This window comes from Oncorhynchus nerka, linkage group LG2 (genome assembly GCF_034236695.1).
Source record: "Oncorhynchus nerka isolate Pitt River linkage group LG2, Oner_Uvic_2.0, whole genome shotgun sequence".
Taxonomy (NCBI): Eukaryota; Metazoa; Chordata; class Actinopteri; order Salmoniformes; family Salmonidae; genus Oncorhynchus; species Oncorhynchus nerka.
Window position 1 is genome coordinate 95,067,796 of NC_088397.1, and position 27,500 is coordinate 95,095,295.

Genomic DNA, 27,500 nt, shown 5'->3' on the forward strand with positions numbered 1-27,500 from the left:
GATCTTTAAGGTCAGGGCCCTCCCCAAGGTACTGAGAGTCAAACAGACAGGCCTGGATGAGATCTTTAAGGTCAGGGCCCTACGTAAAGGCTCACAAAATAATTTTAGACCCAAGCCACCCCCTGTACCCGGACTGTGAACTACTCCCCTCTGGGTGCAGGTATAGGGAACAGGTATAGGGCGCAGGTATAGGGAGCAGGTATAGGGAGCAGGTATAGGGCGCAGGTATAGGGCGCAGGTATAGGGCGCAGGTATAGGGCACAGGTATAGGGCACCCCTTGGCAGGAAAAACAGAACTAGACAAATATTTGTGCCAGGTGTTATATCTCTCCTAAATAGCTTTGGCTAATGTTCCTATCCACCCAGTAAGGCCAGCGGGCTAATGTTCCTATAGACCCAGTAAGGCCAGCAGGCTAATGTTCCTATCCACCCAGTAAGGCCAGCAGGCTAATGTTCCTTTCCACCCAGTAAGGTCAGCAGGCTAATGTTCCTATAGACCCAGTAAGGCCAGCAGGCTAATGTTCCTTTCCACCCAGTAAGACCAGCAGGCTAATGTTCCTATCCACCCAGTAAGGCCAGCAGGCTAATGTTCCTATCCACTCAGTAAGACCAGCAGGCTAATGTTCCTATCCACCCAGTAAGACCAGCAGGCTAATGTTCCTATAGACCCAGTAAGACCAGCAGGCTAATGTTCCTATAGACTCAGTAAGACCAGCAGGCTAATGTTCCTAGAGACTCAGTAAGACCAGCAGGCTAATGTTCCTATCCACCCAGTAAGACCAGCAGGCTAATGTTCCTATAGACCCAGTAAGATCAGCAGGCTAATGTTCCTATAGACCCAGTAAGGCCAGCATATACCACAGTTGTAGAGCTAGGGAGAGGGTGTCCAGGTATACCACAGTTGTAGAGCTATAGGGAGAGGGTGTCCAGGTATACCACAGTTGTAGAGCTATAGGGAGAGGGTGTCCAGGTATACCACAGGTTGTAGAGCTATAGGGAGAGGGTGTCCAGGTATACCACAGTTGTAGAGCTAGGGAGAGGGTGTCCAGGTATACCACAGTTGTAGAGCTATAGGGAGAGGGTGTCCAGGTATACCACAGTTGTAGAGCTATAGGGAGAGGGTGTCCAGGTATACCACAGTTGTAGAGCTAGGGAGAGGGTGTCCAGGTATACCACAGTTGTAGAGCTAGGGAGAGGGTGTCCAGGTATACCACAGTTGTAGAGCTAGGGAGAGGGTGTCCAGGTATACCACAGTTGTAGAGCTATAGGGAGAGGGTGTCCAGGTATACCACAGTTGTAGAGCTAGGGAGAGGGTGTCCAGGTATACCACAGTTGTAGAGCTAGGGAGAGGGTGTCCAGGTATACCACAGTTGTAGAGCTAGGGAGAGGGTGTCCAGGTATACCACAGTTGTAGAGCTATAGGGAGGGGTGTCCAGGTATACCACAGTTGTAGAGCTAGGGAGAGGGTGTCCAGGTATACCACAGTTGTAGAGCTAGGGAGAGGGTGTCCAGGTATACCACAGTTGTAGAGCTAGGGAGAGGGTGTCCAGGTATACCACAGTTGTAGAGCTAGGGAGAGGATGTCCAGGTATACCACAGTTGTAGAGCTAGGGAGAGGGTGTCCAGGTATACCACAGTTGTAGAGCTATAGGGAGAGGGTGTTTCCCTATTTAACCCTGTGGTTCCCGTTATGTGTTGGTGCGTGATTGTTCCTGTTATGTGTTAGTCTTGTGTGTTAGGGTTTGTAGTTCCCTACGTGGATTTATTGTACTGGTTATTTTTCCAGAGTAAAGTATGTACTCAGTTCTGTTTCCTCAGTCCTGCTTGACTCTGTCCTCACCTATACACCACTGACAACAGGTGATTAAACCACCATTTAATGGTATAATGGTGGCCATATTGGATTTTTGGATGAAATAACGGATTTGGAGTAGAGAAGGCTGATGGGAGGAGCTACAGGAAGATGGGCTCATTGGCTGGAATGGGAATACATGTGTAACTATGTGTTGTCAGGCAGGACCATACAACAGCACTGAATGAGACCACATTTGACTTGGAAAGTTTAAATTCATCAAAAATATTCATAGTTGATATTTCCTCCTATTGTATCTTTCTCTTCAGAGGTCTATATTTCCTAGATGCATTAAGATATCCTACTGCTGTTCGTTTATGTTGGGAAGGCAACTGACTACTTGTTTTCCAAATGTTAGCAATATCAGAGCTTGTAATATTGGGTTACATGCGTTTGTAGAGGTATCTCAATAACTAAAGCCCCTTTGTTGATGATTGGCCACCAGCCTAATGATGGCACAAACAGACCGGCATTCAGGCGGATTACATAGCTATCCTTTCAAAAGTCCCAGTTCTTTTCTTACCTTAAGTCGCTTCTGGTAGACCAGCTGGCTGTTCTGTATGGAGAACCACCGTCTGGAAGGAGAGAGGAGGAGGGGAGGAAAGGATTAGAGAGGAGGAGGGGAGGAGAGGAGACAAGAGGACACGGAGTTAGATGAAGTACCACTCTGAATCAAACAGTACTGTTGTGTTTTTACATTTTTTTATTTCACCTTTATTTAACCAGGTAGGCTAGTTGAGAACACCTTTATTTAACCAGGTAGGCTAGTTGAGAACACCTTTATTTAACCAGGTAGGTCAGTTGAGAACACCTTTATTTAACCAGGTAGGTCAGTTGAGAACACCTTTATTTAACCAGGTAGGTCAGTTGAGAACACCTTTATTTAACCAGGTAGGTCAGTTGAGAACACCTTTATTTAACCAGGTAGGCTAGTTGAGAACACCTTTATCTAACCAGGTAGGCTAGTTGAGAACACCTTTATTTAACCAGGTAGGCTAGTTGAGAACACCTTTATTTAACCAGGTAGGTCAGTTGAGAACACCTTTATTTAACCAGGTAGGCTAGTTGAGAACACCTTTATTTAACCAGGTAGGCTAGTTGAGAACACCTTTATTTAACCAGGTAGGTCAGTTGAGAACACCTTTATTTAACCAGGTAGGCTAGTTGAGAACACCTTTATTTAACCAGGTAGGCTAGTTGAGAACACCTTTATTTAACCAGGTAGGCTAGTTGAGAACACCTTTATTTAACCAGGTAGGCCAGTTGAGAACACCTTTATTTAACCAGGTAGGCCAGTTGAGAACACCTTTATTTAACCAGGTGGGCTAGTTGAGAACACCTTTATTTAACCAGGTAGGTCAGTTGAGAACAAGTTCTCATTTACCACTGCGACCTGGCCAAGATAAAGCAAAGCAGTGTGACACAAACCACACAGAGTTACACATGGAATAAAGATGGAGTAAACAAGACATACAGTCAATAACACAATCCAATTTGCTGACTAGGGTGTTGGAGGCTATTTTGTAAATGACATCGCCGAAGTCAAGGATCGGTAGGATAGTCCGTTTTACGAGGGTAAGTTTGGCAGCATGAGTGAAGAATGCTTTATTGCGAAATAGGAAGCCGATTCTAGATTTAATTTTGGTTTGGAGATGTTATTAAAATTCTCGATTATCGTGGATTTAGTTGCATATCGCGGGGGCTATTCAATGCTAATGCAGAACGCCACAGAATGTTTTTGTGCTGGTCAAGGGCAGTCAGGTCTGGAGTGAACCAAGGGCTATATCTGTTCTTAGTTCTAAATTTTTTGTAAGGGGCATGCTTATTTAAGATTGAGAAAAGCACTTTTAAAGATAACCAGGTATCCTCTACTGACGGGATGAGGTCAATATCCTTCCAGGATACCCCGGCCAGGTCGATTAGAAAGGCCTGCTCGCTGAAGTGTTTTAGGGAGCGTTTGACAGTGATGAGGGGTGGTTTTTTTGACCGAAGACCCATTATGGGCAATGATCGCTGAGATCCTGGTTGAAGACAGCAGTGGTGTGTTTAGAGGGCAGGTTGGTCAGAATGACGTCTATGAGGGTGCCCGTGTATACGGATTTAGGGTTGTACCTGGTAGGTTCCTTGATGATTTGTGTGAGATTGAGGGCATCTAGCTTAGATTGTGGGACGGCCGGGGTGTTAAGCATATCCCAGTTTAGGTCAGCTAACAGTACAAACTCTGAAGATAAATGGGGGGCAATTAATTCACATATGGTGTCCAGGGCACAGCTGGGGGCAGAGGGGGGTCTATAACAAGCGGCAACAGTGAGGGACTTATTTCTGGAAAGGTGTTGTAGTTGAGGTGGTTCTATCTCACCTGTTCCAGGTCTTGAAGGCATTGGAGGCCCTCTTGAACAGGTAACCTTCCATCACCACTCCGTTAGGAGCATCCACGTTGAACTCCACCTTATTATCATCACAGGAGAAGTCCTAGAGACCAAGACAAAGGGAGGGAGGGGGGAGGAGACTGGGGTTAATGTCTGTGTCTGTAGCTAACTTACAGAGGAGAGGAGAGGAGAGGAGAGGAGAGGAGAGGAGAGGAGAGGAGAGGAGAGGAGAGGAGAGGAGAGGAGAGGAGAGGAGAGGAGAGGGAGGGGGAGGAGACTGGGGTTAATGTCTGTGTCTGTAGCTAACTTACAGAGGAGAGAGAGGAGAGGAGAGAGGAGAGGAGAGGAGAGGAGAGGAGAGGAGGAGAGGGGGGGGAGGAGACTGGGGTTAATGTCTGTGTCTGTAGCTAACTTACAGAGGAGAGGAGAGGAGAGGAGAGGAGAGGAGAGGAGAATGTTTGTGTCTGAGCTAACTTGGAGAGGAGAGGAGAGGAGGGTTAATGTTTGTGTCTGTAGCTAACTTACAGAGGAGAGGAGAGGAGAGGAGGGTTAATGTTTGTGTCTGTAGCTAACTTACAGAGGAGAGGAGAGGAGGGTTAATATTTGTGTCTGTAGCTAACTTACAGAGGAGAGGAGAGAGGAGAGGAGAGGAGAGGAGAGAGGAGAGGAGAGAGGAGAGGGAGGAGAGGAGGAGAGGAGAGGAGGGTTAATGTTTGTGTCTGTAGCTAACTTACAGAGGAGAGGAGAGGAGAGGAGAGGAGAGGAGAGGGAGGGGAGGGGAGGGGAGGGGAGGAGAGGAGGGTTAATGTTTGTGTCTGTAGCTAACTTACGGGGGAGAGACTGTGGTTAGGGTCTGAAGTAAACTGTAAATCCTTAAAGCTAACTGGGCATATGAACTACGGTACAACTGTATATTATGTTACTGTGCAGTAAATATATATATATATATATATATACACACCAGTCAAAAGTTTGGACACACCTACTCATTCAAGGGTTTTTCTTTATTTGTACTAGTTTCTACATTGTAGAATAACAGTGAAGACATCAAAACTATGAAATAACACACAAGGAATCATGTGGTAACCAAAAAAAGTGTTAAACAAATCAAAGTAGCCACCCTTTGCCTTGATGACAGCTTTGCACACCCTTGGTATTATCTCAACCAGCTTCATGAGGTAGTCACCAGGAATGCATTTCAATTAACAGGTGTGCATTGTTAAAAGTTAATGTATGGTATTTCTTTACTTCTTAATGTGTTTGAGCCAATCAGCTGTGTTGTGACAAGGTAAGGGGTGGTATACAGAAGATAGCCCTATTTGGTAAAAAGTCCATATTATGGCAAGAAGAGCTCAAATAAGCAAAGAGAAACAACAGTTCATCATTACTTTAAGACATGAATGTCAGTCAACCAGGAACATTTCAAGAACTTTTAACATTTCTTCAAGTGCAGTCGCAAAAACCATCAAGCGCTATGATGAAACTGGCTCATGAGGACCTCCACAGGAAAGGAAGACCCAGAGTTCCCTCTGCTGCAGAGGATAAGTTAATTAGAGTTACCAGCCTCAGATTGCAGCCCAAATAACAGACACATCTCAACATCAACTGTGTGAATCAGGCCTTCATGGTCGAATTGCTGCAAAGAAACCACTACTAAAGGACACCAATAAGAAGATATTTGCTTGGGCCAAGAAACATGAGCAATGGACATGAGACCAGTGGAGATCTGCCATTTGGTATAATGAGTCCAAATTCCCACCGTGAAGCTTGGAGGAGGAGGTGTGATGGTGTGGGGGTGCTTTGCTGGTGACACTCAGTGATTTATTTGGAATTCAAGGCACACTTAACCAGCAAGGCTACAACAGCATTCTGCAGCGATACGCCATCTGGTTTGCGTTTATCATTTGCTTTTCAACAGGACAATGAACCAACACACCTCCAGGCTGTATAAGGGCTATTTGACCAAGAAGGAGAGAGTGCTGCATCAGATGACCTGGCCTCCACAATCACCCGACCTCAACCCAGTTGAGAAGGTTTGGGATGAGTTGGACCGCAAAGTGAAGGAAAAGGTGTGGCTACACTTTTTTTGGTTACTACATGATTCCATGTGTGTTATTTCATAGTTTTGATGTCTTCACTATTATTCTACAATGTAGAAAAGAGTTAATAAACAATAACCGCCTCAGACTCTAGATGTAAAATAATATTTCTGCATACGGCCCTGTGAATACAGTAACCCAAACAGCCTTAGTGACAAACCAGTGAGGTGTACCAGTGGAGGCTGGTGCGAGGGGCTATAGGAGGACAGGCTCTGTGAAATGGAACGGAGACAAACATGTGTTTGATACCATTTCATTTATTCCATTCCAGACAATGAGCCAGTCCTTCTATAGCATCTCCCACCAGCCTCCACTGTAGCGTACAGTATGTCATAGAGAACTTGTAGATGGGACAGAATGCTGTTCTGTGACCTAATGGTTTTTAGATAAGCTGGTGGGAAGCTAGACAGTGGAAACAGCCTTATGTTTGTCTGAGAACAAACAGGTTGACAGATAGCTAAATGGGGGGATATGGGGCTGTCAATCACTCACTGGTGTTGCCCAATGGATGCTGTTTGATACAGAGGAAAGTCAACCTCTAATCACAACACTCCATAATGACATCACAATACTCCATAATGACATCACAATACTCCATAATGACATCACAATGTTTTACCTTTATTTAACTAGGCAAGTCAGTTAAGAACAAATTCTTATTTTCAATGACTGCCTAGGAACAGTGGGTTAACCGCCTGTTCAGGGGCAGAACGACAGATTTGTACCTTGTCAGCTCTGGGGTTTGAACTTTCAACCTTCCGGTTACTAGTCCAACACTCTAACCACTAGGCTACCCTGCCGCCCCATATGTCATTCAGCCTGACACTGTTCTGATTTCCACCATATTGCTGTTGTGTGTCTTGTTGTTGTCTGTGCACAACGGAAAATTACCTCGATCAGAAGAAGAAGATTACTACCACCGTATAGGTTATACACCGTATACAGAGCCTTCGGGAAAGTATTCAGACCCCTTCTTCCTGTTCTCCACATTTTGTTATGTTACAGCCTTATTCTACAATATATTCATAATCTAAAATGGATTAACTATTTTTTTTTTCTGTTATCAATCTACAAACAATACCCCATAATGACAAAGCAAAAAACAGGTTTTTAGAAAATACCTTATTTACATAAGTATTTTAGAACCTTTGATATGAGACTCGAAATTGAACTCGGGTGCATCCTGTTTCCATTGATCATCCTTGAGATGTTTCTACAACTTGATTGGAGTCCACCTGTGGTAAAGTCAATTGCTTGGACATGATTTGGAAAGGCACACACCTGTCTATATAAGGTCCCACAGTTGACAGTGCATGTCAGAGCAAAAACCAAGCCATGAGGTCGAAGGAATCCTCAGAGACAGAATTATGTCGAGGCACAGATCTGGGGAAGGGTACCAAAACATTTCTGCAGCTTTGAAGTTCTCCAAGAACACAGTGGCCTCCATCATTATTAAATGGAAAAGGTTTGGAACCACCAAGACTCTTCCTAGAGCTGGCCGCCCAGCCAAACTGAGCAATCGGGGGAGAAGGGTCTTGGTCACACGATTCCATGCCAGAGCGCCAGAGTTCCTCTTTGGAGATGGGAGAACCTTCCAGAAAGACAACCATCTCTGAAGTACTCCACTAATCAGGTCTTTATGGTAGAGTTGCCAGACGGAAGACACTCCTCAGTAAAAGACACATGACAGCCCACTTGGAGTTTGCCAAAATGCACCTAAAGACTCTCAGTCCATGAGAAACAAGATTCTCTGGTCTAATGAAACCAAGATTGAACTCTTTGGCCTGAATGCCAAGCATCATGTTTGGAGGAAACCTGGCACCATCCCTACGGTGAAGCATGGTGGTGGTAGCATCATGCTGTGGGGATGTTTTTCAGCGGCAAGGACTGTGAGACTAGTCAAGATCGAGGGAAAGATGAACGGAGCAAAGTACAGAGAGATGCTTGATGAAAACCTGCTCCAGAACGATCAAGACCTCAGACTGTTCACCTTCCAACAGGACAACGACCCTAAGCACACACCCAAGACAACGCAGGAGTGGCTTTGGGACAAGTCTCTGAATGTCCTTGCGTGGCCCAGCCAGAGCCCGGACTTGAACCCAATTGAACATCTCTGGAGAGACCTGAAAATAGCTGTGCAGCAACTCTCCCCATCCAACTTGACAGAGCTTGAGAGGCTCTGCAGAGAAGATTGGGAGAAACTCCACAAATACAGGTGTTCCAAGCTTTTAGCGTCATACCCAAGAACACTCTAGGCTGTAATCACTGCCAAAGGGGCTTCAACAAGGTACTGAGTAGAGGGTCTGAATACTTTTTTTGCAATACATTTGCAAAATTTTCTATAAACCCTGTTTTTACTTTGTCATTTTAGAGTATTGTGTGTAGATTTAATCAATTTTAGAATAAGGCTGTAACGTAACAAAATGTGGAAAAAGTCAAGGGGTCTGAATACTTTCAGAATACACTGTATGTATTATTATTATATATATACGGTTATATCAGCTTCACTAACACAAGACATATGTTGATCAGACAGACACCAGGACCACTCCTCTCTCTCTCTCTGACACACACACACACACACACACGGACCACTCCTCTCTCTCACACACACACACACACACACACACACACACACACACACACACACACACACACACACACACACACACAGACAGACACCAGGACCACTCCTCTCTCTCTCACACACACACACACACACGAGTCAGGACCTCTCATATCTCCTAGGTCCTTCGTCACACACTGAGGACTAGGTTGAGGAGGCGGAGGAAGGAGGAGATGGAGGATGGAGGGAGGGAAGGAGATGGCATGTGTTAAATTACTGTTAATTGTTGTGGCCATGCTTTTGGTCTGCGCCAAGGTGGCTACCACCTGGAATACTGTATAGATTTGGAGCTGCACTGAGAGACACACACACACACACACACACACACACACACACACACACACACTGAACGGAATCCAACATAGTGTATGACGCAGATCATTGTGTGAGCATCACTAGCTCAAATACTCCTGTCTATGAAAAGATCCTCAAGGTTTCTACACAGATAACACATTTGTTCTCTTGCAACAACAGAAGCTAGCGGGGACTAAAAAGTTACATTTCAGGGATGGGTTCTAAACTCCATACAACAGGAGATAACCTCTGGGGTTATCCACACGCTGCTACTACAGAACTGTCTGTCTGTCTGCTTGTCACCTAGGACTATAACCTATAGAACTGTCTGTCTGCTTGTCACCTAGGACTACAACCTACAGAACTGTCTGTCTGCTTGTCACCTAGGACTACAACCTACAGAACTGTCTGTCTGCTTGTCACCTAGGACTATAACCTACAGAACTGTCTGTCTGCTTGTCACCTAGGACTACAACCTACAGAACTGTCTGTCTGCTTGTCACCTAGGACTACAACCTACAAACTGTCTGTCTGCTTGTCACCTAGAACTGAACTGTCTGTCTGCTTGTCACCTAGGACTACAACCTACAGAACTGTCTGTCTGCTTGTCACCTAGGACTACAACCTACAGAACTGTCTGTCTGCTTGTCACCTAGGACTATAACCTACAGAACTGTCTGTCTGCTTGTCACCTAGGACTACAACCTACAGAACTGTCTGTCTGCTTGTCACCTAGAACTACAACCTACTTGTCACCTAGAACTGTCTGTCTGCTTGTCACCTAGGACTACAACCTACAGAACTGTCTGTCTGCTTGTCACCTAGGACTACAACCTACAGAACTGTCTGTCTGCTTGTCACCTAGGACTACAACCTACAGAAGTAATATAACTACATCATGTTGTAGATTAATATTATTATTATTTCTGTAAACAAATGTATCCTTCCTGGAAGGCAATTATTCTGTTCTGTTGTTGTTCTATTCTGTTCTGTTCCACCCTTTGTGTGTGTGTGTGTGTGACAACATTGCAGAACTGTTGATGAACACACACACACACACACACACACACACACACACACACACACACACACACACACCCTCCTCAGGCTCTGATCTCATTGTGAATGGTAGACAGATGGGCCGGCGGCCGTCCTGACACATTTTATGCAATTCTACACATTTTGCCATGGGATTGAGAGAAATGGTTACAGTGTTTAATATACCGGAGTGTGACTGTTTAACAAAATCAATTGGCTCAACCCAGCTGGTAATTCGAACATGATAACAAGTTTAGATAGCCGCCCGCTCAACAAATTTACCAACCTAAAAAAAATGTTAGCTGACGTGAGCTAATTCAGGTGACTATCAGTGACTGATTTAACAAGAGAAAAACTACTAACGCATAGCCACATTCCAATACTTCACCTTGTGTATTCTACTATTGTAACTCTCAACAGTATCTAAATACATTTTGGAAATATATCCGAGGTCCATCCGTGTTGTAGAAAGCTGTTATTATTGTTGCCCTGGGAGATGTGTATGAGTATTACCATCCTATAATAAGCAACTATAAATTTAGTAAAATCTCACCAGTGTGTAATCCAACCTGCCAAATATCTTCATCTTTTGCAGAGTACAATCCAACAACATTTCACGTTTAAAAGTCAAGCTCCAAATTCTCAAATAAAACGAAGGTTTAAAGAAAAAACGATGCTTCTGTTCAATTGTCAAAATGTTTTCATTTCCAATATTCCGGTTACGGATTAAGAGTCTGACCTGAAGACTTCAGAAGAACACCGGAGAAACGGAGAACACCGGAGAAACGGAGAATAACGGACACCAGAGCATCAGAACACCGGAGAAACGGAGAACACCGGAGAAACGGAGAATAGCGGACACCAGAGCATCAGAACACCGAATGTCAACAGTCTGCTCGTGCTGCAGTGACGTTTCGCGCTCACACCCACACTGCCTCCCGAAACCAGCTGCTCATGCTTGTACCTGCAGTGTGTGTGTATAGACAGGGCCGGCTCTAGCGTTTTGGGGGCACTGAGAGAGAGCCCCCCCACCCGGGCCTTCTCTTGATGGTGGAGAGAATATTTTTTGTTTGAAAGTACATTTCCTGTAATTCTGCACATTTTGCCATGGGGTGGAGATACATTTTCACTTTTAACGCTAATTTCATGCAATTCTACACATTTTGTCATGAGTTATTCCATGTTAATATGATATTTGAGTGGGAATGACTAACAAAATCAATGGGGACCCCTGGGAGGTCAGGGCCTTGCAGGCCCAGTCGGTATTCCGCCATGATCACTACAAGTTTAAATAGTTTAGCCAGCTAACTACCAATTTAAAAAGTGTTAGCTGACATGGCTAATTGAGTCGCTGTCAGTACCTGACATACAGTAAGTAACAAGAGATGTACCACCAAACAGTAACTGTTGATGTACCACCAAACTTAGAAATTGTACCATGTGTATTCTACTATTCTACTTCTCAGTAGTAAATTGAGACCCCGACTGAGTTCGAAAGGGCCCCCTAGCAGACTGCCTCATTAGCATACAGCTGTCATTTTTGTCGCGCTCGCAGAAGCCGCTGCCATGGAAAAGCCACTGCTTGCGCCCTGCGCGCAGAGCGATTTACGAGCCTTCCATTCTACCCCCCCTGAGGCCCCCCAAAGCCTTGATACCCTGAGGCCAGGTCCTCTTTCTTCCCTCCTCCGTCCTGGAGGAGCCCAGCTTCCATCTGTCTGAGAGTCTATTGCTGCCTAATCAAGCACACGTTATGGCTCCCAACATTATGGCTCCCATAGGTCCCTACACCCCCAACACTAACACCCACCTACAGGTCCCTACACCCCCAACACTAACCCGCACCTACCTACCAACCTACCTCTCTCTCTATCCCTCTATCCCTCTCGGTCTCTCACTCTCTATTCAGTTCAATTCAATTCTACCACTCTATCCTCTAGCTTCAAGGCAAGTAACACTGAATCATGCATGAGAGCACCAGCTGTTCCGGACGACTGTGTGATCACACTCTCCGTAGCCGAAGTCAGCAAGACCTTTAATCAGGTCAACATTCACAAGGCCACGAGGCCAGACCAGCTGGCAAGTCTCGTCACTGACATTTTCAACCTCTCCCTGACCCAGTCTGTAATACCCACATGTTTCAAGCAGACCACCATAGTCCCTGTGCCCAAGAAGGTAACCTTCCTAAATGACTACAGCCTAGTAGCACTCACATCTGTAGCCATGAAGTGCTTTGAAATGCTGGTCATGGCTCACATTGACACCACCATCCCAGAAACCCTAGACACATTCCAATTCGCATACCACCCCAACAGATCCACAGATGATGCAATCTCTATTGCACTCCACAATGCCCTTTCCCACCTGAACAATAGGAACACCTACGTGAGAATGCTGTTCATTGACTACAGCTCAGCGTTCAACACCATAGTGCCCACAAAGCTCATCACTAAGCTAAGGACCCTGGGACTAAACACCTCCCTCTGCAACTGGATCCTGGACATCCTGACGGGCCACCCCCAGGTGGTAAGTGTAGGCAACCACACATCCGCCACGCTGATCCTCAACACGGGGGCCCCTCAGGGGTGCGTGCTCAGTCCCCTGATGTACTACCTGTTCACCCATGACTGCATGGCCAGGCACAACTCCAACACCATCATCAAGTTTGCCGATGACGCAACAGTGGTAGGCCTGAGCACCGACAACGATGAGACAGCCTATAGGGAGGAGGTCAGAGACTTGGCCGTGTGGTGTCAGGACAACAACCTCTTCCTCAACGTGAGCAAGACAAAGGAGCTGGTCGTGGACTACAGGAAAAGGAGGGTCATTAACATCCACGGGCCTGAAAGTATAGCGGGTCGAGAGTTTAAATTTCCTTGGTGTCCACATCACCAACGATCTATCATGGTCCAAGCACACCAAGACAGTCGCGAAGAGGTTATGACAAGATTTGGCATGGGTTCCTATATCTTTAAAAAGTTCTACAGCCATTGAGAGCATCCTGACCGGTTGCATTACTACCTGGTATGGCAACTGCTTGGCATCCGACCATAAGGCACTACAGAGGGTAGTAGGTACGGCCCAGTACATCACTGGGGCCAAGTATCCTGCCATCCAGGACCTATATACTAAGCGGTGTCAGAGGAAGGCCCAGGAAATTGTCAAAGAACCCTAACTAAGTTAAGGACCCTGTGACTAAACACCTCCCTCAGTCACCCAAGTCATAGACTGTTGTCTCTGCTACCGCACGGTAAGCGGTACCGGAGTGCCAAGTCTAGGTCCAAAAGGCTCCTCAACAGCTTCTACCCACAAGCCATAAGACTGCTGAACAATTAATCAAATGGCCACCCGGACTATTTACATTGACCTCCCCTCCTTTGTTTTTACACTGCTGCTACTCTCTGTTTATTATCTATGGATAGTCACTTTACCCTAACCTTTAACCCCTATGTACACATGTTATACCTCGAAGGAACCTGTTGACTCTGTACCGGTACCCCCTGTATATAGCCTCCACATGGACTCTGTACCGTAATACCCTGTATATAACCTCCACATTGACTCTGTACCGTAATACCCTGTATATAGCCTCCACATTGACTCTGTACCGGTACCCCCTGTATATAGCCTCCACATGGACTCTGTACCAGTACCCCCTGTATATAGCCTCCACATTGACTCTGTACCATAACACCCTGTATATAGCCTCCACATGGACTCTGTACCATAACACCCTGTATATAGCCTCCACATTGACTCTGTACCGGTACCCCCTGTATATAGCCTCCACATGGACTCTGTACCGTAATACCCTGTATATAGCCTCCACATTGACTCTGTACCGTAATACCCTGTATATAGTCTCCACATGGACTCTGTACCGGTACCCCCTGTATATAGCCTCCACATTGACTCTGTACCGTAATACCCTGTATATAGCCTCCACATTGACTCTGTACCGTAATACCCTGTATATAGTCTCCACATTGACTCTGTACCGTAATACCCTGTATATAGCCTCCACGTTGACTCTGTACCGGTGCTTCCTGTATATAGCCTCCACATTGACTCTGTACCGTAATACCCTGTTTATAGCCTCCACATTGACTCTGTACCGTAACACCCTGTATATAGCCTCCACATTGACTCTGTACCGTAATACCCTGTATATAGCCTCCACATTGACTCTGTACCGTAATACCCTGTATATAGCCTCCACATTGACTCTGTACCATTACCCCCTGTATATAGCCTCCACATTGACTCTGTACCGGTACCCCCTGTATATAGCCTCCACATTGACTCTGTACCGGTACTCCCTGTATATAGCCTCCACATTGACTCTGTACCGGTACTCCCTGTATATAGCCTCCACATTGACTCTGTACCATTACCCCCTGTATATAGCCTCCACATTGACTCTGTACCGGTACCCCCTGTATATAGTCTCCACATTGACTCTGTACCGGTACACCCTGTATATAGCCTCCACATTGACTCTGTACCGTAACACCCTGTATATAGTCTCCACATTGGCTCTGTACCATAACACCCTGTATATAGTCTCCACATTGACTCTGTACCGGTACCCCCTGTATATAGCCTCCACATTGACTCTGTACCGGTACCCCATGTATATAGCCTCCACATTGACTCTGTACCGGTACCCCCTGTATATAGCCTCCACATTGACTCTGTACCGGTACCCCCTGTATATAGCCTCCACATTGACTCTGTACCGGTACCCCCTGTATATAGCCTCCACATTGACTCTGTACCGGTGCTCCCTGTATATAGCCTCCACATAGACTCTGTACCGGTACCCCTGTATATAGCCTCCACATTGACTCTGTACCGGTGCTCCCTGTATATAGCCTCCACATTGACTCTGTACCGGTACCCCCTGTATATAGTCTCCACATTGACTCTGTACCAGTACCCCTGTATATAGTCTCCACATTGACTCTGTACCGGTGCCCCCTGTATATAGCCTCCACATTGACTCTGTACCGGTACCCCCTGTATATAGCCTCCACATTGACTCAGTACCGGTGCTCCTGTATATAGCCTCCACATTGACTCTGTACCGGTGCTCCCTGTATATAGCCTCCACACTGACTCTGTACCATTACCCCTGTATATAGTCTCCACATTGACTCTGTACCGGTACCCCCTGTATATAGCCTCCACATTGACTCTGTACCGGTACCCCCTGTATATAGCCTCCACATTGACTCTGTACCATAACACCCTGTATATAGCCTCCACATTGACTCTGTACCGGTACCCCCTGTATATAGCCTCCACATTGACTCTGTACCGGTACCCCCTGTATATAGCCTCCACATTGACTCTGTACCATTACCCCCTGTATATAGCCTCCACATTGACTCTGTACCGGTACCCCCTGTATATAGTCTCCACATTGACTCTGTACCGGTACACCCTGTATATAGCCTCCACATTGACTCTGTACCGTAACACCCTGTATATAGTCTCCACATTGGCTCTGTACCATAACACCCTGTATATAGTCTCCACATTGACTCTGTACCGGTACCCCCTGTATATAGCCTCCACATTGACTCTGTACCGGTACCCCCTGTATATAGCCTCCACATTGACTCTGTACCATTACCCCCTGTATATAGCCTCCACATTGACTCTGTACCGGTACCCCCTGTATATAGTCTCCACATTGACTCTGTACCGGTACACCCTGTATATAGCCTCCACATTGACTCTGTACCGTAACACCCTGTATATAGTCTCCACATTGGCTCTGTACCATAACACCCTGTATATAGTCTCCACATTGACTCTGTACCGGTACCCCCTGTATATAGCCTCCACATTGACTCTGTACCGGTACCCCATGTATATAGCCTCCACATTGACTCTGTACCGGTACCCCCTGTATATAGCCTCCACATTGACTCTGTACCGGTACCCCCTGTATATAGCCTCCACATTGACTCTGTACCGGTACCCCCTGTATATAGCCTCCACATTGACTCTGTACCGGTGCTCCCTGTATATAGCCTCCACATAGACTCTGTACCGGTACCCCTGTATATAGCCTCCACATTGACTCTGTACCGGTGCTCCCTGTATATAGCCTCCACATTGACTCTGTACCGGTACCCCCTGTATATAGTCTCCACATTGACTCTGTACCAGTACCCCCTGTATATAGTCTCCACATTGACTCTGTACCGGTACCCCCTGTATATAGCCTCCACATTGACTCTGTACCGGTACCCCCTGTATATAGCCTCCACATTGACTCAGTACCGGTGCTCCCTGTATATAGCCTCCACATTGACTCTGTACCGGTGCTCCCTGTATATAGCCTCCACACTGACTCTGTACCGGTACCCCCTGTATATAGTCTCCACATTGACTCTGTACCGGTACCCCCTGTATATAGCCTCCACATTGACTCTGTACCGGTACCCCCTGTATATAGCCTCCACATTGACTCTGTACCATAACACCCTGTATATAGCCTCCACATTGACTCTGTACCGGTACCCCCTGTATATAGCCTCCACATTGACTCTGTACCGGTGCTCCCTGTATATAGCCTCCACATTGACTCTGTACCATAACACCCTGTATATAGCCTCCACATTGACTCTGTACCGGTACCCCCTGTATATAGCCTCCACATTGACTCTGTACCGGTACCCCCTGTATATAGCCTCCACATTGACTCTGTACCGGTGCTCCCTGTATATAGCCTCCACATTGACTCTGTACCGGTGCTCCCTGTATATAGCCTCCACATTGACTCTGTACCGGTACCCCCTGTATATAGCCTCCACATTGACTCTGTACCGGTACCCCTGTATATAGCCTCCACATTGACTCTGTACCGGTACCCCTGTATATAGCCTCCACATTGACTCTGTACCGGTGCTCCTGTATATAGCCTCCACATTGACTCTGTACCGGTGCTCCCTGTATATAGCCTCCACATTGACTCTGTACCGGTGCTCCCTGTATATAGCCTCCACATTGACTCTGTACCGGTGCTCCCTGTATATAGCCTCCACATTGACTCTGTACCGGTGCTCCCTGTATATAGCCTCCACATTGACTCTGTACCGGTACCCCCTGTATATAGCCTCCACATTGACTCTGTACCGGTGCTCCCTGTATATAGCCTCCACATTGACTCTGTACCGGTACCCCCTGTATATAGCCTCCACATTGACTCTGTACCGGTACCCCTGTATATAGCCTCCACATTGACTCTGTACCAGGTACCCCTGTATATAGCCTCCACATTGACTCTGTACCGGTACCCCCTGTATATAGCCTCCACATTGACTCTGTACCGGTGCTCCCTGTATATAGCCTCCACATTGACTCTGTACCGGTACCCCCTGTATATAGCCTCCACATTGACTCTGTACCGGTACCCCCTGTATATAGCCTCCACATTGACTCTGTACCGGTGCTCCCTGTATATAGCCTCCACATTGACTCTGTACCAGTGCTCCCTGTATATAGCCTCCACATTGACTCTGTACCGGTACCCCCTGTATATAGCCTCCACATTGACTCTGTACCAGTACTCCCTGTATATAGCCTCCACATTGACTCTGTACCGGTGCTCCCTGTATATAGCCTCCACATTGACTCTGTACCGGTACCCCCTGTATATAGCCTCCACATTGACTCTGTACCAGTACTCCCTGTATATAGCCTCCACATTGACTCTGTACCGGTGCTCCCTGTATATAACTTTGTTATTGTTAATTTTATTGTGTTACTTTTTATTAGATTTTTTAACTTTAGTTTATTTAGTAAATATTTTCTTAACTCTATTTCTTGAACTGCATTGTTGGTCTCTCCCTCTCTCTATCGCTCTCACTCTCTCGACCTCTCTCACTCTCCCTCTCTCTATCGCTCTCTCTATCGCTCTCTCTATCGCTCGCTCTCTCCCTCTCTCTATCGCTCTCTCTCTCCCTCTCTCTATCCCTCTCTCTATCGCTCTCTCTATCGCTCTCTCTATCGCTCGCTCTCTCCCTCTCTCTATCGCTCTCTCTCTCCCTCGCTCTCTCCCTCTCTCTATTGCTCTCTCTATCGCTCGCTCTCTCCCTCTCTCTATCGCTCTCTCTCCCTCGCTCTCTCTCTCCCTCTCTCTATCGCTCTCTCTCTCCCTCGCTCTCTCTCTCCCTCTCTCTATCGCTCTCTCTATCGCTCTCTCTCTCCCTCGCTCTCTCGCTCTCTATCCCTTTCCATCTGTTAATCCCTAAGCAGTGTGACATCATGCCATCTGTCGACTTCAGCCCTCTTGCCTGTGGGGAAAGGAGAGGGAGGGTAGTTTAGGTTGGCATCATGCCCAGTAGAGGATCTCTGGTGTCGGGTACAGCAGCCCTGGTGTCCCCTGGTCTCTGACCTCCCTGAATCTCCTTTAAGTTAACACCATTATTTGATTTTAATGATAGCACATATACACCTTACAGTTAAGGGTCCCTACAGTAGAACCAGGGTCTGTCTCTACAGTAGAACCAGGGTCTGTCCCTACAGTAGAACCAGGGTCTGTCCCTACAGTAGAACCAGGGTCTGTCTCTACAGTAGAACCAGGGTCTGTCTCTACAGTAGAACCAGGGTCTGTCCCTACAGTAGAACCAGGGTCTGTCCCTACAGTTGAACCAGGGTCTGTCCCTACAGTTGAACCAGGGTCTGTCCCTACAGTAGAACCAGGGTCTGTCCCTACAGTTGAACCAGAGTCTGTCCCTACAGTAGAACCAGGGTCTGTCCCTACAGTAGAGCCAGGGTCTATCCCTACAGTAGAACCAGGGTCTGTCCCTACAGTAGAACCAAGGTCTGTCCCTACAGTAGAACCAGGGTCTGTCCCTACAGTAGAACCAGGGTCTGTCCCTACAGTAGAACCAGGGTCTATCCCTACAGTAGAACCAGGGTCTATCACTACAGTAGAACCAGGGTCTATCCCTACAGTAGAACCAGGGTCTATCCCTACAGTAGAACCAGGGTCTGTCCCTACAGTAGAACCAGTTAAGGGTCTATCCCTACAGTAGAACCAGGGTCTGTCCCTACAGTAGAACCAGGGTCTGTCCCTACAGTAGAACCAGGGCCTGTCACTACAGTAGAACCAGGGTCTGTGCCTACAGTAGAACCAGGGTCTGTCTCTACAGTAGAACCAGGGTCTATCCCTACAGTAGAACCAGGGTCTGTCCCTACAGTAGAACCAGGGTCTGTCCCTACAGTAGAGCCAGGGTCTATCCCTACAGTAGAACCAGGGTCTGTCCCTACAGTAGAACCAAGGTCTGTCCCTACAGTAGAACCAGGGTCTGTCCCTACAGTAGAACCAGGGTCTGTCCCTACAGTAGAACCAGGGTCTATCCCTACAGTAGAACCAGGGTCTATCACTACAGTAGAACCAGGGTCTATCCCTACAGTAGAACCAGGGTCTATCCCTACAGTAGAACCAGGGTCTGTCCCTACAGTAGAACCAGTTAAGGGTCTATCCCTACAGTAGAACCAGGGTCTGTCCCTACAGTAGAACCAGGGTCTGTCCCTACAGTAGAACCAGGGCCTGTCACTACAGTAGAACCAGGGTCTGTGCCTACAGTAGAACCAGGGTCTATCACTACAGTAGAACCAGGGTCTATCCCTACAGTAGAACCAGTTAAGGGTCTATCCCTACAGTAGAACCAGGGTCTGTCCCTACAGTAAAACCAGGGTCTGTCCCTACAGTAGAACCAGGGTCTGTCCCTACAGTAGAACCAGGGCCTGTCACTACAGTAGAACCAGGGTCTGTGCCTACAGTAGAACCAGGGTCTATCACTACAGTAGAACCAGGGTCTATCCCTACAGTAGAACCAGGGTCTATCCCTACAGTAGAACCAGGGTCTGTCCCTACAGTAGAACCAGTTAAGGGTCTATCCCTACAGTAGAACCAGGGTCTGTCCCTACAGTAGAACCAGGGTCTGTCCCTACAGTAGAACCAGGGTCTATCCCTACAGTAGAACCAGGGTCTATCCCTACAGTAGAACAGTAGAACCAGGGTCCATCCCTACAGTAGAACCAGGGTCTATCCCTACAGTAGAACCAGGGTCCATCCCTACAGTAGAACCAGGGTCCATCCCTACAGTAGAACCAGGGTCCATCCCTACAGTAGAACCAGGGTCTATCCCTACAGTAGAACCAGGGTCTATCCCTACAGTAGAACCAGGGTCTATCCCTACAGTAGAACCAGGGTCTATCCCTACAGTAGAACCAGGGTCTATCCCTACAGTAGAACAGTAGAACCAGGGTCCATCCCTACAGTAGAACCAGGGTCTATCCCTACAGTAGAACCAGGGTCCATCCCTACAGTAGAACCAGGGTCCATCCCTACAGTAGAACCAGGGTCCATCCCTACAGTAGAACCAGGGTCTATCCCTACAACAGAACCAGGGTCTATCCCTACAGTAGAACCAGGGTCTATCCCTACAGTAGAACCAGGGTCTATCCCTACAGTATAACCAGGGTCTATCCCTACAGTAGAACCAGGGTCTATCCCTACAGTAGAACCAGGGTCTATCCCTACAGTAGAACCAGGGTATGTCCCTACAGTAGAACCAGGGTCCATCCCTACAGTAGAACCAGGGTCTATCCCTACAGTAGAACCAGGGTCTATCCCTACAGTAGAACCAGGGTCTATCCCTACAGTAGAACCAGGGTCCATCCCTACAGTAGAACCAGGGTCTGTCCCTACAGTAGAACCAGGGTCCATCCCTACAGTAGAACCAGGGTCTGTCCCTACAGTAGAACAAGTTAAGGGTCTATCCCTACAGTAGAACCAGGGTCTGTCCCTACAGTAAAACCAGGGTCTGTCCCTACAGTAGAACCAGGGTCTGTCCCTACAGTAGAACCAGGGCCTGTCACTACAGTAGAACCAGGGTCTGTGCCTACAGTAGAACCAGGGTCTATCACTACAGTAGAACCAGGGTCTATCCCTACAGTAGAACCAGGGTCTATCCCTACAGTAGAACCAGGGTCTGTCCCTACAGTAGAACCAGTTAAGGGTCTATCCCTACAGTAGAACCAGGGTCTGTCCCTACAGTAGAACCAGGGTCTGTCCCTACAGTAGAACCAGGGTCTATCCCTACAGTAGAACCAGGGTCTATCCCTACAGTAGAACAGTAGAACCAGGGTCCATCCCTACAGTAGAACCAGGGTCTATCCCTACAGTAGAACCAGGGTCCATCCCTACAGTAGAACCAGGGTCCATCCCTACAGTAGAACCAGGGTCCATCCCTACAGTAGAACCAGGGTCTATCCCTACAGTAGAACCAGGGTCTATCCCTACAGTAGAACCAGGATCTATCCCTACAGTAGAACAGTAGAACCAGGGTCTATCCCTACAGTAGAACCAGGGTCTATCCCTACAGTAGAACCAGGGTCCATCCCTACAGTAGAACCAGGGTCCATCCCTACAGTAGAACCAGGGTCCATCCCTACAGTAGAACCAGGGTCTATCCCTACAGTAGAACCAGGATCTATCCCTACAGTAGAACAGTAGAACCAGGGTCTATCCCTACAGTAGAACCAGGGTCCATCCCTACAGTAGAACCAGTTAAGGGTCCATCCCTACAGTAGAACCAGGGTCTATCCCTACAGTAGAACCAGGGTCTATCCCTACAGTAGAACCAGGGTCCATCCCTACAGTAGAACCAGGGTCTGTCCCTACAGTAGAACAGTAGAACCAGGGTATGTCCCTACAGTAGAACCAGGGTCCATCCCTACAGTAGAACCAGGGTCCATCCCTACAGTAGAACAGTAGAACCAGGGTCCATCCCTACAGTAGAACCAGGGTCTGTCCCTACAGTAGAACCAGGGTCCATCCCTACAGTAGAACCAGGGTCCATCCCTACAGTAGAACAGTAGAACCAGGGTCCATCCCTACAGTAGAACCAGGGTCCATCCCTACAGTAGAACAGTAGAACCAGGGTCTATCCCTACAGTAGAACCAGGGTCTATCCCTACAGTAGAACAGTAGAACCAGGGTCCATCCCTACAGTAGAACCAGGGTCTATCCCTACAGTAGAACCAGGGTATATCCCTACAGTAGAACCAGGGTCTATCCCTACAGTAGAACCAGGGTCCATCCCTACAGTAGAACCAGGGTCTGTCCCTACAGTAGAACCAGGGTCTATCCCTACAGTAGAACCAGGGTCTATCCCTACAGTAGAACCAGGGTCTATCCCTACAGTAGAACCAGGGTCTATCCCTACAGTAGAACCAGGGTCCATCCCTACAGTAGAACCAGGGTCTATCCCTACAGTAGAACCAGGGTCTATCCCTACAGTAGAACCAGGGTCTATCCCTACAGTAGAACCAGGGTCTATCCCTACAGTAGAACCAGGGTCTATCCCTACAGTAGAACCAGGGTCTATCCCTACAGTAGAACCAGGGTCTGTCCCTACAGTAGAACCAGGGTCCATCCCTACAGTAGAACCAGGGTCTATCCCTACAGTAGAACCAGGGTCTATCCCTACAGTAGAACCAGGGTCTATCCCTACAGTAGAACCAGGGTCCATCCCTACAGTAGAACCAGGGTCTGTCCCTACAGTAGAACCATGGTCTGTCCCTACAGTAGAACCAGGGTCTGTCCCTACAGTAGAACCAGGGTCCATCCCTACAGTAGAACCAGGGTCTGTCCCTACAGTAGAACCAGGGTCTGTCCCTACAGTAGAACCAGGGTCTATCCCTACAGTAGAACCAGGGTCCATCCCTACAGTAGAACCAGGGTCTGTCCCTACAGTAGAACCAGGGTCTGTCCCTACAGTAGAACCAGGGTCTATCCCTACAGTAGAACCAGGGTCTGTCCCTACAGTAGAACCAGGGTCTGTCCCTACAGTAGAACCAGGGTCCGTCCCTACAGTAGAACCAGGGTCTGTCCCTACAGTTGAACCAGGGTCTATCCCTACAGTAGAACCAGGGTCTATCCCTACAGTAGAACCAGGGTCTGTCCCTACAGTAGAACCAGGGTCTGTCCCTACAGTAGAACCAGGGTCTGTCCCTACAGTAGAACCAGGGTCTGTCCCTACAGTAGAACCAGGGTCTGTCCCTACAGTAGAACCAGGGTCCATCCCTACAGTAGAACAGTAGAACCAGGGTCTATCCCTACAGTAGAACCAGGGTCTGTCCCTACAGTAGAACCAGGGTCTATCCCTACAGTAGAACCAGGGTCTGTCCCTACAGTAGAACCAGTTAAGGGTCTATCCCTACAGTAGAACCAGGGTCTGTCCCTACAGTAGAACCAGTTAAGGGTCTATCCCTACAGTAGAACCAGGGTCTGCCCCTACAGTAGAACCAGGGTCTGTCCCTACAGTAGAACCAGGGTCTATCCCTACAGTAGAACCAGGGTCTATCCCTACAGTAGAACCAGGGTCTGTCCCTACAGTAGAACCAGGGTCTATCCCTACAGTAGAACCAGGGTCTATCCCTACAGTAGAACCAGGGTCTATCCCTACAGTAGAACCAGGGTCCATCCCTACAGTAGAACAGTAGAACCAGGGTCTATCCCTACAGTAGAACCAGGGTCTATCCCTACAGTAGAACCAGGGTCTATCCCTACAGTAGAACCAGGGTCTATCCCTACAGTAGAACAGTAGAACCAGGGTCTATCCCTACAGTAGAACCAGGGTCCATCCCTACAGTAGAACAGTAGAACCAGGGTCTATCCCTACAGTAGAACCAGGGTCTATCCCTACAGTAGAACCAGGGTCTATCCCTACAGTAGAACCAGGGTCTATCCCTACAGTAGAACCAGGGTCCATCCCTACAGTAGAACAGTAGAACCAGGGTCTATCCCTACAGTAGAACCAGGGTCTATCCCTACAGTAGAACCAGGGTCTATCCCTACAGTAGAACCAGGGTCTATCCCTACAGTAGAACAGTAGAACCAGGGTCCATCCCTACAGTAGAACCAGGGTCTATCCCTACAGTAGAACAGTAGAACCAGGGTCTATCCCTACAGTAGAACAGTAGAACCAGGGTCTATCCCTACAGTAGAACCAGGGTCCATCCCTACAGTAGAACCAGGGTCCATCCCTACAGTAGAACCAGGGTCCATCCCTTCTTAACTGCAGCATCAGTCTTCCTCTCGTCAAGTCAGACACTGCATACCTTTAGAGAGCTGTTTAACTTGGCAGAAATGTCCAGATCAACAAGCCCACGTCAGCTAACATTTATTCTTATTTTGTTTCTTTAGCCCATAGATATTGTTGTAAATATCACATGAATACACATTAGACATGGGGAAAAATGTATAGAATTGCAATAAAATTAGCTTTAAAACTGCATAATGTTCTCTGCACCAACAAGAAGGGTGTGAAAGTTTGTTGTCATGAACAGTGCTAGAACCTATAGAACTAGACGTGATGCATGCAGGAGGATGATGGGACTGGACATGACAGTGTAGTGGAGCATACTCCTACTACTAGTAAAGCTAGCCAGTCAGAGTACGCCCTGCCATATCCTCTCCCCCCATATCCTCTCCCTCCATCCTCTCCCTCCATCCTCTCCCTCCATCCTCTCTCTCCAGCCTCTCTCTCCAGCCTCTCTCTCCATCCTCTCTCTCCATCCTCTCTCTCCATCCTCTCCCTCCCTCCATCCTCTCCCTCCCTCCATCCTTTAAGTACTCACCTCCATCAGAGTCTGGAGAAGATCATTGGACGGAGGGCGTTGGTAGAAAGGAGAGAAAGAAACAAATGAATGTTAGCACAATCACAAGGTCAGGAAGTAAACTGACATGTAGTTAGTAGCCCTTGATAAGGTGAGTAGCCCTTGATAAGGTGAGTAGCCCTTGATAAGGTGAGTAGCCCTTGATAAGGTGAGTAGCCCTTGATAAGGTGAGTAGCCAGAACGCTTCACTGGGACAGCATCAGGGCCAAGACAGAAAAACACCCACACATTCTCACACACACAGAGAGAGAGAGAGAGAGACCTGACCCGAATTGTAAGCACCCCCCAGCCTGATATTCGTAGAGTCCCAAAGCCAACAGTAACACTCACGCAAGCACACACACACAAGCACGCACGCACACGCAGTCTGGCCTGCCGACAGACCCTGTTAGCATCCCATCAGATAACAGATGGGTGATGGTCCCTGTGTGTGTGTGTGTGTGTGTGTGTGTGTGTGTGTACACATAAGGTGATGGTCCCTGTCTTAGCTGTTCCAGACACCCACAAATAAAAGTCCCCAAAACAAAAACTCACTCAAATGTTTGACAAAAGAGAATGTATTTTCAGAAAATAGTCTTATTTTAACTCTGCAAGAGTCCAAAAGTGAAAAACAAGTCACAGAGTAGAAGTTATTCTAATTAAAATATATGTCTAGCATTCTGTTGTTGTGCTTCACTGTTCTCACGATCAAAGCAGACAGAAAGACAGCTATAATACACAAATAGTCAAATGTTGAAATCTCTGGCTAAGCACAGAGAAGCTTTCATGATTTCTGGTTCTATTTTTTTTAATGAACAATCTTTTGATGCTAAAAAGAAGCATAGTTTATCCTGAACCTCCCGCGGTTCTAAGATGGAGACAACTCTGTTTGATATGTCCAGATGCAGTTGGTTTTATATAGTTACTTTTGATATGAATTAAATAAAACATCCTGTCACATTAAGGTTTTCACCGACTGAAAGCATTTGGGTGTGTGTGTGTGTGTGTGTGTGTGTGTGTGTGTGTGTGTGTGTGACTAGAGAGGAGATCAGATAGATACAGACTAGAGAGGAGGTCAGATAGATACAGACTAGAGAGGAGGTCAGATAGATACAGACTGGAGAGGAGGTCAGATAGATACAGACTGGAGAGGAGGTCAGATAGATACAGACTAGAGAGGAGGTCAGATAGATACAGACTGGAGAGGAGGTCAGATAGATACAGACTAGAGAGGTCAGATAGATACAGACTGGAGAGGAGGTCAGATGGATACAGACTGGAGAGGAGGTCAGATAGATACAGACTGGAGAGGAGGTCAGATGGATACAGACTGGAGAGGAGGTCAGATAGATACAGACTGGAGAGGAAGTCAGATCGATACAGACTGGAGAGGAAGTCAGATCGATACAGACTGGAGAGGAGGTCAGATAGATACAGACTGGAGAGGAGGTCAGATAGATACAGACTGGAGAGGAGGTCAGATAGATACAGACTAGAGAGGAGATCAGATGGATACAGACTAGAGAGGAGATCAGATAGATACAGACTGGAGAGGAGGTCAGATAGATACAGACTGGAGAGGAGGTCAGATAGATACAGACTAGAGAGGAGTTCAGATGGATACAGACTAGAGAGGTCAGATAGATACAGACTAGAGAGGAGGTCAGATAGATACAGACTGGAGAGGAGGTCAGATAGATACAGACTAGAGAGGTCAGATAGATGCAGACTAGAGAGGAGATCAGATAGATACAGACTGGAGAGGTCAGATGGATACAGACTAGAGAGGAGGTCAGATAGATACAGACTAGAGAGGTCAGATAGATACAGACTAGAGAGGAGGTCAGATAGATACAGACTGGAGAGGAGGTCAGATAGATACAGACTAGAGAGGTCAGATAGATACAGACTAGAGAGGAGATCAGATAGATACAGACTGGAGAGGTCAGATGGATACAGACTAGAGAGGAGGTCAGATAGATACAGACTAGAGAGGAGATCAGATAGATACAGACTGGAGAGGTCAGATGGATACAGACTAGAGAGGAGGTCAGATAGATACAGACTAGAGAGGAGATCAGATGGATACAGACTAGAGGAGATCAGATGGATACAGACTAGAGAGGAGATCAGATGGATACAGACTAGAGAGGAGATCAGATGGATACAGACTAGAGAGGAGATCAGATGGATACAGACTAGAGAGGAGATCAGATAGATACAGACTAGAGAGGAGATCAGATGGATACAGACTAGAGAGGAGATCAGATAGATACAGACTAGAGAGGAGATCAGATGGATACAGACTAGAGAGGAGATCAGATAGATACAGACTATAGGAGATCAGATAGATACAGACTAGAGAGGAGGTCAGATAGATACAGACTAGAGAGGAGGTCAGATAGATACAGACTAGAGAGGAGGTCAGATGGATACAGACTAGAGAGGTCAGATAGATACAGACTAGAGAGGAGGTCAGATAGATACAGACTGGAGAGGAGGTCAGATAGATACAGACTAGAGAGGTCAGATAGATA

At 47.2% G+C, this 27,500-nt stretch overlaps 1 protein-coding gene across 1 annotated transcript in view; it reads right to left on the reverse strand.

Moving 5' to 3' along the window:
- Positions 1-27,500, reverse strand: part of LOC115125561 (arf-GAP with coiled-coil, ANK repeat and PH domain-containing protein 3-like) — a 185,149-nt gene that overhangs the window by 47,653 nt on the left and 109,996 nt on the right. Inside the window, exons 10-12 of the mRNA XM_065004415.1 lie at positions 24,946-24,957; positions 4,212-4,324; positions 2,376-2,427 (exon numbers count right to left, since the gene is read on the reverse strand). Coding sequence (XP_064860487.1) covers positions 2,376-2,427; positions 4,212-4,324; positions 24,946-24,957 — 177 coding nt within the window. The remainder of the gene's footprint in view (positions 1-2,375; positions 2,428-4,211; positions 4,325-24,945; positions 24,958-27,500) is intronic.